The sequence below is a fragment of the Chinchilla lanigera genome, unplaced genomic scaffold, assembly GCF_000276665.1.
Source record: "Chinchilla lanigera isolate Chin_1 unplaced genomic scaffold, ChiLan1.0 scaffold00026, whole genome shotgun sequence".
NCBI classification, from domain to species: Eukaryota; Metazoa; Chordata; class Mammalia; order Rodentia; family Chinchillidae; genus Chinchilla; species Chinchilla lanigera.
The window spans coordinates 8,727,401-8,741,210 of record NW_004955427.1 but is presented as its reverse complement, the minus strand read 5'-3'; the positions used below and the strand labels follow the sequence as shown (position 1 = coordinate 8,741,210).

At 39.6% G+C, this 13,810-nt stretch overlaps 1 protein-coding gene across 1 annotated transcript in view; it reads left to right on the top strand.

Annotated features, from left to right (window-relative positions):
- Window positions 1–248: 248 nt before the first annotated feature.
- Cd47 (CD47 molecule) overlaps window positions 249–13,810 on the top strand; it is a 36,444-nt gene continuing 22,882 nt past the window's right edge. Inside the window, exons 1-2 of the mRNA XM_013515051.1 lie at window positions 249–261; window positions 2,671–3,018. Coding sequence (XP_013370505.1) covers window positions 249–261; window positions 2,671–3,018 — 361 coding nt within the window. The remainder of the gene's footprint in view (window positions 262–2,670; window positions 3,019–13,810) is intronic.

Genomic DNA, 13,810 nt, shown 5'->3' with positions numbered 1-13,810 from the left:
ATGTCTTATTTACTCAGGGGTCTGTTATTCATGTTATTTATGATCCTTTGCTTCTTATATTTTCCATCTTTTCTTCACTTTGCTGTTTCATTGAAAGGCAAGAGACAAAAGAGAAAAAACCCAGATCAGATAATTTTACCCTTACTAGTTTTTTATACATGCTTACAGAGGATGGAGTTATAGTTAACATTTTGAATGTTATTTTTGAACTATATTTATTAATTATCAGTTCAAAGGCTATTGAAATCATGGATTATCCAGGTCAGTTTTACTTTAAATTTTACTAACAGAATTTATTCTAATTAAATTGCTTACGCTATCAATTGTTTTTATTAAAAGAAATAATGCAGTAAAATTAGTGCTTTCTGTATTCTTTAGAAAATCTACTTTCTGAATGTAAGTTATAAGATTATGAAGTTTTCTAATCACTTCTTAACTGGGGCTTTCTCAAATTTTATAAGATAACCTAATTTCTCACTCACATCTTTTAACTAAAGAAAAATTATTAAAACACTCTTATAAATATAATTTTTAAATGACTCATGCAAATATAAAACGGACACATGTCAAAATTTTTATTTCACTCATTAATTAAAGAGCAAACCAGCATGAAGGCAAAATCCAATTAAGGCAAAATTGGAAGAGCAGACACATTTATAGACAAGCAAGAATGTCAAAATGAATTTGCTAGTAGATGCAAAATCAGTCAATGTACTCAAGTCGGTAAACTATGATTTTTTTAAATCCTATCTTCCTCTAGATGGAAGTAGCAGAAACAAAACTTACTTGGATCGCTTTGGACGTCAATCATTTACATTATCATCAGTTGCTCACAGTTTACAAAGTTGTAAAATAACCTAATGGTAGGCACAGATAATCCAAAGGATATGTTAATGCTTCGCCTTCTGCCAAAGGATAACAAAATCCATAAGAATCATGCTGTTTTCTGACATTTGCCTTCCTTTGCACCTCTGTCAGCACTCCTTTGTTCTCTCCTTGTTCACTATGGTTTCTTCCCCTTAGTGCTTCTCTCTCGGGAAATAATTTACAACTCCTAGGTTTTGAACAGTGCAACCGGAAGTCCGAGTTCTGCCTGGGGCTTCCTAATATTTGGGTAGAAATGTAGAGAACTGGAAAGAGGTGAACTATGGGTACTCACAAGGTTCATTCAGATGGCGGATTCCCAGAAGTATGACTATCGGAAGCAGGTAGAGGAGGCCCAAGTTTTTACATTAAAATGCTATGTTTTCTAGTTTTTATAACAGGGCCCTATATTTTTGTGATTTGTGGCTGTTTGGGAGGCAGTTACCTATATATTTTCTTCTTTTGATGCTCAGCACAGTGCTGTGAAGTTACCCAGTGGTCATTTTTGATCTTCTTATTTAGAGTGTAAACTAAAGCAAAGCAAAGTGAGTTCTTAAGGTTGCATACCGAAAAGTACTCAGATTTGTGAACACCATCTGGATTGTAGTCCACACTGTGTTCTTGTATTCAATTCAATAGGTAGTTATTGACTAATTATGTTACTAGAATAACACCATTTCATGTGCTTGATTTTTTTTAATTCCATCTAATACGGAAGAAACCTTAAGGATGAACTAGTAACAAACTTGATATTTTAATTATGTTTGTTAGTGCTCTTCTTTTTGAGGGAAAAGTCAGCTACCATCTACTTAGGTAAAAGAGTTGATAAATGGGTGAAGATTATGGATGATGACTTCCATTCTTCTACATTTGTGTACATTTCAGTTGAATGATGAATGGTTGCACACATTTAATTAACACTCCTGTGCATTGCAGCTATTCGTTCTTTATACCATTGAGAAGAGTTGAGAGAATATACCCTATTGGTGAGCTGTGTGTGCTCTTGCTTTTAACTTGTTTCTTGGCTTTTTGAGTGGTTTGTGGTTTCTTAAGAAGAAATACCTGTAATATACATTTGGAAATTGTTGTTCGTAGACTGAAAGAAATGTGGGGGTGGGAAAATGCCATTCAGTTGTATATTCTTTATAAGAGTTGCATGCAAAATATCTATTGCTGTCTATATTTTACAGTGGAAAAATAGCCACAGAATGTTTTTCTTATTGATATCCTAAGACTTTTCATCCTAGTGGAAAGATAAGATTTGAGTCCTCCGATTTACTTTGTATATTAAAGGGCAGTAGAGCCAGCCACATTTTTGGAAATGCTGCACAAGGGCAAAGATAAATTTTGTATCAGTCTAGCACATTCTATTTAGAAGTATATAGAAGTTGAGACTAAATATAATATTTGATTTGAGTCTCTGTTCAAAAGTTTGCCATGGTAAGGACAATATTTTTCTACATATAAACTAGACTGTAAATATTTCTTCAAAACTGTCCATACGTGCATACTATACCCACATGTTCCAATACAAATGCTAAATTTATTCCCAAGTTGTATGGTCATGACGGTAATGTATACTGTGTTATTCTAAGTGAGTAAAGCAAAGTTAAACTATTGTCTACCAGCTGTGCACGTTAATAGAAAAAATAATTTTTTTTCTGTTTTTCATGTATCTAGTCTTCTCCATTGCTCATGGCCTATAAATGAACACTTCAAGCATTGTTCTGTGTCTTAAGGATTTATAACATACCTAAGATGTATAACATGCAATTTTATAACTAAATAAATATTTTTCTTTTCCAGGTTCAGCTCAACTCCTGTTAAATAAGACCAAATTTGTAGAATACACCATTTGTAATAAAACTGTTGTCATCCCATGCTTTGTTATTAATGTTGGGGCACAAAGCACAAAAGAAATGTATGTAAAGTGGAAATTTAATGGAACATATATTTTCAACTATGATGGAAATCAAAATAATTCTACTGCAAATGTGAACTTCTCAAGTGCAAAAATTGCAGTCTCAAAATTACTAAAAGGAGACGCCTCTTTGAAGATGAGTAAGGATGACATTAAAGTAGGAAACTACACATGTGAAGTAACGGAATTAAGCAGAGAAGGAGAAACAGTTGTGGAAGTGAAGTACCGGATGGGTAAGTGCTGTAGTTTGAATGTCGTCTCTGTCCCCTTTGAAACTCACATTGGAACTTGCTTGCCATTTTGGGGATGTTAGGAAATGGAGGCTTTAATGAGTGATTAGGTCAGTAAGAGGGATTATGTCATTTCTTGAAGGAGTGGAAAGGAGGTTGTTATAAAGCCAGTCTGCTCCTCATGCATTTGCTGTCTCACACATACTCACCTTCCATTCCGTCCTTTCACCATGTTATGACACAATGCAAGATCCTCACCAGAAGATGAGCAGATGCTGATGCTATGCTCTTAAGCTGTACAGCCATAGACACATAAAGCAAAGTAAAACTCTTTTCTTTATAGAACTCCTAGCCTCAGAGATCCTGTTACAGCTACCGAAAACAGACTAAGGGAGTAAAACTTCTATAAAATATTTCTCTTTATTTTTCTTGCTCTACCTCACCACATTAGATCGTGGGCACAATAGGACTAGGAATGCTTTTGAGCCAAAAAAGCAGGCTATAATAATAAATGTTGATGCAATGTTGAGCAGCTTTAGGATCATGACTTCTGTCTTATTCACTGTTCTCCTAATTGCAGTAAAACTCATTTACTGTTCGCTCATTTAAATATTGTGTGGTTCTCAAACTTTTGGTCTGAGGACTGCAGTATGCTGTTTGGGTGATTGATGCTGGGGTCAGTTATTCTACATTTCTGTCTGTTGCCATCAAAAGTACTTTTCTTAATGTAATTACTTTCTGAGCCTTTTTCTAATTACTTAGCCTATTCGTGTTTGTTTAGTTTTGGTTTGCAATCTACTTTGGCTAATGTTTGGCGAAAATCAGCCATGCTTCCTCTGCAAAGAAAAGAAAAGAATTGGAAGAATAAAGATCAGGTTATCGTGGATGATTCCTGGAGGTTTTCTGTACTTTTTTCTTACTTTGGTGTGCTTTTCCTTGGCCAGAATATGGGGGAAACTCAGGATCCCACTGAGCTGAATTGAATTCAGGCTTGTTTATAGTGTCATGATCTACCTTCTCTTTACAGACTTGGGGTAGTGAGTTGTTCTCAAGTAAATAGTCTCCTTTTCTGTTTCTTGCTGTGCTGCGGGATTTCATTAACCACGCTGAAGGTCATTTGAACTTTCTGTTTTTTACCACCAGGCATATTACTGATCTTGGCATTGGCTGCACTTTGAGAACCTCTGTTCTAGATGGGATGAAAATTCAGTTGAATCAAGTAGTTCCCTTCTGTTCTTCTAGCTTTTACTGTTATAAACTGTATGTTACCAAATTGGGAGTGGGTGTTCAGTTTGATGAACTATGTTGACATTGCTTAGGGTTTGGCATTGGGAGATCTAAATTACATATGCTTCTTAGCAACTTACTATTCATTTATTTGATTTTGAGAAGTTGCTTCACTGAGTCCAAGTTGCCTTGTCCCTAAAGTAGGGATGAAATACATACTTGCTGTCAGACATTATAGAATCTAAGATCATCAGACGAGAGTCCATATATAGGTCTCTGAAAACTAATGCATGTTGTGAATGTTACTTCTTTTTCTGGGATGTTTATGGTCTGAGATAACCAGACCAGTTGCGAAAACCTGCCTAGATTGTTGTGAGAGAGATTTGTGTGCAAGAAGGAATGGGTAGGTGGCCCAAAAAATCTCACTTACTTTATAATTTTTACTACTGCTGTTAACTGGGGCTAAGAGCTTTCTCTTTAAGTGTGCACATTTCAAGAGGGTTTTGCTTAGTCATGCGCACTGTGAGTGGCTGGAGGGAGATAATCTAAAGCCTCGTTGAGATTTTTCCAAGGGAATGTGTAGTCTTGTGGGAAAGAGAAAACCAGTCATGAGGAACAGTAATTTTGGATGTCATGTAGGTCTCTGAGAGGAAAACTGATAAATGTAAGAGACTTAAAAAGAACAGAAGATGGGATAAAGATAAAAGTAAGTGCCAGTTTCTGAGATGAAGACATAGTTTATAATTTTGTGTGCAATTGCCTTATATTCCTTTGTTTCCAAAATACTCTATAGAAATATGAGGTAGTCTTACTTTTGGGGCCATTAAAATAAGAAAACATTATTTTATTATAGTGAATGTAGAAAATTGCACCAGGAGCTTGATACCTTTGGGTTTACACCCATATTTTATTTTTGAAATAATTATGGATTCACAGGAAGATATACAGATGGATTTTTGTGCCCTTTATCCACTGACCAACAGTGTTTCCATGTCAGTTGACTATAGCAGAGTTTCAAGATTGAGGAGTTCACAGTGGTCCAGTGTGTTAGAATGATTCTCTGTCATTTCACCACGTGTATATTTGTATAACTAGCACTGCATCCAGGATACAAACCTATTCCAAGAGCACAAACATCTCTCCCACACTAACCCTTCATAGTCATCAACCCCACTGTCTTCCAACCGTCTTTGGCTGGGGGAAAATAACAGTAAAATATTTCTGTGAATAAAAAGATTAAGTGGGACAGCATTGTTATTGTGGACTACATATTTATTGTAATAATGACATTTGCCCGTTATATAGTCTTTGGGGACTTAGTCAATAGACACCAAGCAGATACTGTATTTTTTTTTTTTTTTTTAAAATATGGAATAAATGAGACATAGACAATGCTCAACAGAGAATTGAATTTCACTTAATAAAATGTAAGTGATAGTGGCCATTTATTGTACCCTTCTTTGGTGCACCAGGACTGAAGACATGCAAACACTCTAACACATGGCCTAATACACCCATTGTGTGAGTTTGTAGTACAGTACTATGGAGAGAGTGCAGTACTTAAACTTAGGTGTTTTTCTATCCATCATTTTCTAGGTTATGAAAACATGGATAAGAAAATCTAGCTGGTTCTTAGCTTTTTGTGGGTAAAATGAGGATACCATCCCGGTCACAAGAATGTTGGACTCATGAATAAGACAGTATTTCTCTTAACAAAGATGTACTGAGTACCTCATAAGTGTCAAGCCACTGTGCTGGGCACTGGATTCAGTGATAACTAAAATGTTATCCCTGAGTCCAAGGAAGTGATTGCCTTATCAATAAGAAGAGAAAAATGACCTCAGATTTATACCACATGCTTAATGTATATCATGTCCTGTGTTCTAAGAGCTCTAGGACATGGGTACAGCTCTTATCATGTAATGCTTGGGGAAGCAAAAGAAATTCAAGATGCTTGTCTAAGGTCACAATCACAGTGAGAGTTTCACTTAGACCTTTCTGGGTAGAAAAGTATTACAGTATATGGTCCCAGTTACATCTTGTAAATGATCAAATACTAACTGCAAATAATAGTATTGATAAAATTAGTATTTCTGTGCTTAGAAGCTTAATGTTTATACTGAGAGTGCAAGCTACTAGGATTTTATTTAAAAATATCAGTTCAAGGGCTGAGAGTATAGCGCATAGGAGGAGGAGTGGGATGGACAGTTGTCAGACATGGCAGCAGGGGAATGAGTGTTAATGCCCTTGGATTATCTTTTAATCCTGAGTAGAAAGATGCCTGATGCTCTCTTTAGTCCAATTTATGGTTATTTTCTTTTTGTAGCACCATAGAAATTCAGAGCTCAAAGGGATCTTAGAGAAGTATCCTGTGTTAGGCTTCCCTAGAGGAAAGAGTTAAGCTCACCTGACAGTACTAACCATAACAAGTCAATGGACATACAAGCAGTTTTATGTAAAACATTGTTCTTTTCCCCCTCATTTCAGTTGGCTTTCAAATGTCTACTTCAGTGATTCTTGGGTTTTCCCACCGTAACAGATTAGAGAGAAAGATAACACACTCATGTCAGTGTAGAAGCTAACCCTCAGCAAAGATCTGCAGCAGTGATTTTTAAACAGAGAGAATTATGGGTAAGCCTTCTATCCCCCTTACTTAGCAAAGGGAACATGGAAAAATCTTGCTGTGATAACGACAGGGGAGACACTGTGAAGCTTGAGTAGATCCCAGGTGATTGTTAAGCTCCAGCTAAGTCACTAAGACAGTAATAATTTTTGCTGTATAACCTCAGTCTCTCTTTGAGATGTTCTCTTGTATTTTTCATTATTTCTCCATAGAATCTTGTAGTCATTGAGTACTCACTTAGTCTGTCTTGTTATCTGAAATCAAATTAGTTCTGTTGGACCCCAGTTGGTTGGCCATTCTGACTTTTAACATAAAAGATGGCAGGAGAAGACCCTGTTGCTTCCCAAAGATCTGTCTATAATCAGGCAGCTCCAGTTCTTTCTGTTGAGCCAGGACTTGCTGTCTTATAATTTTTCAATCTCACAGAGGGCTGTAGTATTTCTCTTGAGTCTATTCTTATTTATTTATTTATTTAGTTAGTTAGTTACTTAGTTAGTTTTGGTCTTTTTCCAGAACCAGGAATCAAACTCATGACCTTGCACTTGCCAGGCAGGTGCTGTGCCACTGAGCTAAATCCCCAGCCCTCTTTGAGTCTGTTCTCTAGTATAAAGATCCCCAATTTTTTAAGCCATTGCTGATGTCAGGTTCCGCGTTCTGATCATCTTCCTTTGGAGCACTTCCCAGTGGCATCATAAATACAACGATGAGTAAAACTGGACTGAACACAGTATTTGTTGGTCACCTGCTCCTCCTCCTGAGGATGACTGCTGCCATAGCTTTTCTTTTTTTATAGCTCTTTTTTTTTTTTTTTGATTGGTTTTGTTAAGACAGGGTCTTGCTCTGCAGTTCAGGCTGGCCTCGAACTCATGGCAGCTCTGCCTCCCGAGGGCTGGTATGATAGGTGTGTGCCACCACACCCAGCGTGCCATAGATCTCTAACAGGGCCTGCTTCTCCGTGATCCATTTTTCACATGACTGAGGAGGTTTTAAATGGGTCAGGCCGTTTTCCTTCTTCTATTTGAGCCTTCCATTTACTTGTAATTGCTCTTAAAATAGAGTCGAAACTCTGCTAACAAGTAGCTAAGAACCAACATGATCTTATCTCCAAAAGCCCTTTGGATCTGATCTTCTGTCACTGAATTCTAGCTACAGGGAGCATCCTTTAGCTCCTTGAACTTGTTGTTCCTTTGGCAGCTCCTTCTCTTGCTTTATGTGGCCATCCAAATGTCAGTCCCACTGCTTCTCCCAGAGGCCTTTTCTTACTGTCCCCCAGGGCCTGCTCTCCCACTCCTCAAGCTGTGGGCCCTTGCATTGTTTCCTGCTGGACCTTCAGGTGCCCTGGGAAGAAATCCCTACCCAGGCTGAGCTTTTAGTGAATCTGACCAGGCTTGACTATACCTTATTTTTATTAATGCATTCATGTTATTATAGCATAAGATTGGTTTACTATGTAAGGATAGAGGTCAGTGAAAGATTATTTCTTCATCAACCCTTTTTGAACCTGAGATCAGATTTTAGCTATATTTGAAGGTGCAGCTGGTAGGATTTGCTGCCTATCAAGATGTGGAATGGAAAAACCAAGGAATCACCTATAGCTTCAAGGTTTTTCTGTTTTAGAGTCACCAAGAAACAGAGTCAGCACTACTGATATGCAGAAACTTGAGAGGGTGAGGTGTGAGTAATACAACACAGAACAAAGCCAACAGCAATTTGTATGTCTGCATCATCTTACATGAGAAAGAGGGCACTGCTCTGGGTGTCCTAACTCAGACTTTGGGGCCATGGAAATGCCCGGTAGCATACTTACCCAAAAGATTAGATTATGTGGCAGCCAGGTTGCCTTCCCGTCTATGCACCACAGCCACCACTGCCATACAAAGAAGCTGACAAGCTTACTTTGGGACAAAAATTAGATGTATTTGTTCCCCATGCAGTGGAGACTTTGTTGAGGAGACATTGTGGTAAGGGGCTTTCGGGTACTAGGCTGATCCAGTACCAAGGAACACTTCTAGAGAATCCCTCAGCTAACTATTTAAAGTATTCAGGCCCTCAACTCTGCCTGTCTTTTGCCAATGTCCTTGGAGCCACCTGAACATGACTGCATGGAGTTGATCAAGGCAATCTACTCAGCCCAACTGGACCTAGAGGATACATCCCTCCAGAACCCTGAATTGACTGTATTTTTGGATGGCAGCAGCATGGTAATCGATGCGGTTTGATGGGCAGGAGCAGTGGTCATCACCATCAAACGAACTGGTCTGACGTTTTTCCTCCTGGGACATCAGCTAAATAAGCTAAGCTAATTGCTCTCGCTTGGGCCTTGGAGATAGGGAAAGACAAGCAGGTAAATATTTATAAGGACTCCGCTATGCCTTCGCCACTTTACATGTGCATGGTGCTATCTACCAGGAAAGAGGCCTCCTAACCACTGGAAGAAAAGACATTAAAAATTCCCAAGAGATACTGAACCTGTTACAGGCCATTTGGCTGGCTGCCAAGGTTTTCATGATCCATTGCCCAGGTCATCAAAAAGGGCAATTTGATGTTGGCACAGGGAAACTGAGCAGCTGATTTGGCAGCTAAGCAAGCCACCGTGTGGGAATCTTACCCCATAGCCTGAGCTTTAGTGGCTCCACTTCTCAAACCACCCAAGTATTCGGAAGCAGAACTAAAGTAGGCCAAAGCAGATGGGGCTATAGAACAAAATGGATGGCACATTTTGCCAGGAGGAACAGTGTTACTCCTTGAAGCAGTAGGACATTTTGTGATACAGGAACGACATAGCTGCACCCATTTAGGAAAAATGGCCATGGCCGAATTACTTGGCCATCACTTCTTCGTTTTCAGACTCTGGACTTTATGCGCCTCCATGGCCACCAGGTACAGTTTGTGCTCACAACAATTTCACCCACAGCAACAGCCTGGAGTTCAAAGATAGGAGACCCATTTGAGGACGTCACGGTGGACTTTATTGAAATCAAGCATACTAGTGGAAACAAAAAGTATTTGTTGGTTCTCATCTGCAGCTACTCAGACTGGGTAGAGGCCATCCCCACAAGGAGTAAGACATCTAGAGAGGTGGTAAAAACCCTGATGGAGTTGGTTATTCCCTGGTATGGGCTCCCTGGGTATGGGTTCAGATAATGAACCTGCTTTTGTGGATCAAGTGGTTCAGAGCCTTTCAGAAGCCCTGGGGTGAAAATGGAAGCTACACATGGCCTATGAACCACAAAGCTCTGGCCAAGTAGGAAGACAAAACCAATCTAAAGACCACCCTAGCCAAGCTCTGAAGAAACTGGTGAGCTGGGTGGTTTGCTTCCAATGGCCCTACTGAAATCTCGTTGCACCCTGTACTGGGGTCATGTTTGGGAGGCCTTCCCTGCTTCTGCCCATCTTGGAAGGACTACAGGAGGTGGTCAATTTGAAACTATGCCAACAGATGAAAGTTTTGCAACAGACTTTTAAAGGAGCTCGAGGGAGTTGTGTTGCAGTGACACCCCATCCTAATTCATTCTCCCATTCATTCCTTTGAACCGGGCGACAAAGTGTTAATTAAGACTTGGAAGGAGGAGCCCCCTTCAGCCAAGGTGGGAGGGGCCTCATAAGGCAATCCTAACCACTCCCACTTCTCTTAAAGTTACAGGTTGTGCTCCATGAATTCATCACTTCTGTGCTAAGAATGGGTTGAGACTGAATCACCACCACCCAATGAGCAGACTGTGCTGGAATGCAGACCTGCGACACCCACTCTCTGCAGGTCTCAGTGCTTACAAGAAAAAAAAGCTTAGGTGACCTCAGCATAGCTACCCACAACACCATCCTTTTGCTCTTTGTCACTGTACACATTGAACCAATCATGGCAGGACTGACCCACAGATTTATGGCAACCTGCACCAAAGGTGGAACCATTCTCACCAGGACAACTTGGCAGGGAACTGGGACTGATCTACTGGAACTACAGATCAATGTATGGGATCTCTGGCCAAGAGGCACCTTGACTTGTTAGTCATTCAGCCCCGGTATTTAGTTATGTCCTGATGACTCAAAAAACTCTACCAGGCTGCTCTTTGACTAACAATTTCAATTACCCCCCATGGGACTGTGAGACTGTGGGTATCTATGATGATGGGACTCCCTGAACAAATGCGGACCCATACATCTGAGTTACTTGGCACCTGGTCCCTCATCCCAAATGTCACAAGGGTCTCTGTAACCAAATAGGGCTTACAGTTCTACAGCCTGAACAGCCCACATGGTTTGCAGGATGTACTTGGGGTGTACAGCTCTTTGTCCCCTGGTAGAATCCAGGAATATTTCCTACCATCCATAAGTCACTTCAAATGACTCCCCATACCCCTCATAATTGACTGCTCCAAGATTTGCCACAGGGTAGCTCCCCAGTTCTGCACTCTTCCCCAGGTCCTCAGCCAGCCCCAGTGGCACCTCCCCCCATCCCATTGGGAATATATGATTTATTGGACAAAGTCCTACAGGTTTTAAATTATAGTAACCCAGTTTTGACCCAATATCATCAGCTGTGCCTCAGAAATAGACCACTCTTTTATGAGGGACTGGCCTCTCCTGAAAGACCCTTGTGAAGTGTAAGCCCATGTTCCAAATGGGAGACAAGTCGCATGTCATTAATACTTCTTGACAACTTGTGTGATAAGGGAACCTGTGTAGGGACTGCCCCAAGCCAAACAGTTCCTTGCAACTTTACCCACCAACCAGACCATGTGAACTCCTAACAAGTCTTGGTTCCTCTGTGATAAGGGACTGTTTCTGGTAAATGCTGTAATGCCTAGTTGACCATATGAGCCTCAGCCTGCCATAGTGTGATCAGACAAATTTGGTACACTGCCCTCCCAGAAAACACCAGCTGTTTTTAGAATCTAGAGCTACTGCTGTATAAACCGCTATTTTCCTATCCTGGGGATTGAAGCGTCTCACTTTGGGGGACTTCATCAGCCAGTAAGAAAGCTTGCTTGCACCCAATTGTCAGCTTCTGTGAGTGATTCTTGCTACTCACCATCACATGAGGATAGCTTGAATGAGTTTGGGACAAGAAAATGTAAGATAGTTACAGTCCTTAATTCACTATGCCTGTTTCCTCAGCTATAAGAAGTTAGTAATTGGACATTAGGATTTTAAGAGTTAAGAACATAACTCAAAGCAAACTAATAGAGGGATAGGTAAGGAAAAATAAACTGAGCAAACTAATTAGGTCATAGAGTTTTTACTAGGTCCTTCTCAGATTAAGTATGAAAGCCTAAGCCCAGTGCACAGATTTTTTTCTGCTAGGATTTTATGCGAAATTGAAGTATATGTTCTTTGGTATGACATACATTTTTCCAGTTACAAATTAAGGTATTTATTCAAAGTACCTAAAATCATCTCTGTTAGAAGAGTTCTGCAACCAAGGAGCATCAAAAATTACGTTCCACGTATTCAATAAACTGTTTCATGACTGTTGTAACCTTCACCTGCAAAAGTATTAAGCCTCTACTATGGATAAGGTCATGCAATAGATTTTGAAAAACTGATATCACTAAGATGGAATTTATAATGGTGTTATATTCTGGGGATTACTGTAAGCATTTCATCAGAGTTGAACATTATAAGCTCTATACAAGAAATGCATGGCTGTCATTATTCATTGACCCGGAGAAGTTCCTCACATGCTGATTCTGAGGAGCAGAGCAGTGGAGGATTGGAATCCACAGTGCTAATTTCAGAGGAATGCAGTGCTTGTTGAGACAGTACTCCAAAGGCCTCTTCAGACAGCTTCTCCCCCCTGAAGAGGCAAACTTTGAAATGCTTTCAGTGCATTTACTTGGCTTTGTTACAGAAGAAAGCTTGTAGCTAAAATTACAGTTTTCAGGGTTTATGAGATGCAATTGAAATTAATTTTTAAAAAGTTCTCAACAGATCTTATTTGAAGTCTTAATACGTCAATTACCTTTATATAAGAGGTGTAGTTATAGTTCCACCTTATAAGTAACGTGTGACCCACTTAATAACAGCTTGCTGAATAACCTAAAGCAGCTCATGTTTACATGGGAATGGTTCCTTTTGAAATCTGTTTAAGAATAAGTTGTATGTTCCAGAGTCAATGTGAGAAGGGGCAGGGTTCATGTGTCTTGGTCTTAGTCACAGTTACTGGAGGGAAGGTAGTGGTACACAGAGCTCTCTCACTTAATGTCCCTTGAGTCAGTCTTGAGAGGAATACTTCATGGAGGGGTGAAGGCAAATTCTAGGCAGTTCACACATACAGGTATCCAACACAGACACACACACACACACACACACACAGTAATAATTACAGTTGACCTTTCCAGACTACTTGTTAAGTTGCCAACCTTTGTTTCAAACCCTTTGCATATATTGACTTTGTTAATAGTCACAAGAATCCTTCAAGGGGCGGGTTCTGAGTTCTACACATGAAAGATCAAGGACACTAAAGAACAGAGGAGTTCATTTTAAAGAGAATAAAAAAAGATACAGAATTTCTAAACAAGATGATAGGAAATCAACAGTGGTTGTTACACTGCATATTGTTATCTTCAGAGTAGTTGCTCAGATTACCAGATACAGGCCTGGAAAACTGATTAAACGATATAAGCACGAACTGTTCCTTTCAGTGAACTAATAGAAATTAGTAGTACAATTAGCTATCTTGTGTGTGTGTATGTATGTATATATTTTTTCCTTTCCTTATTTTCTCTTGGTGGAAGAAACTGAAAGAGTAAGTAAGATCCAAAAGGTGTAACAGATACTGACAAAAGGAAAGAACAGAGGGGTGCAGACGTTGTTCAAAGCTGCACAGATCATGAGTTAGATTTGGGTTTCAAAACCAGGCAGTGTGACCACAGAGCTCTGATCTCAGCGTCTTTGCTGTGCTAAGTGCTCTGTGAAGCATCAGAGAAACGTGGTGAAAGACACAAG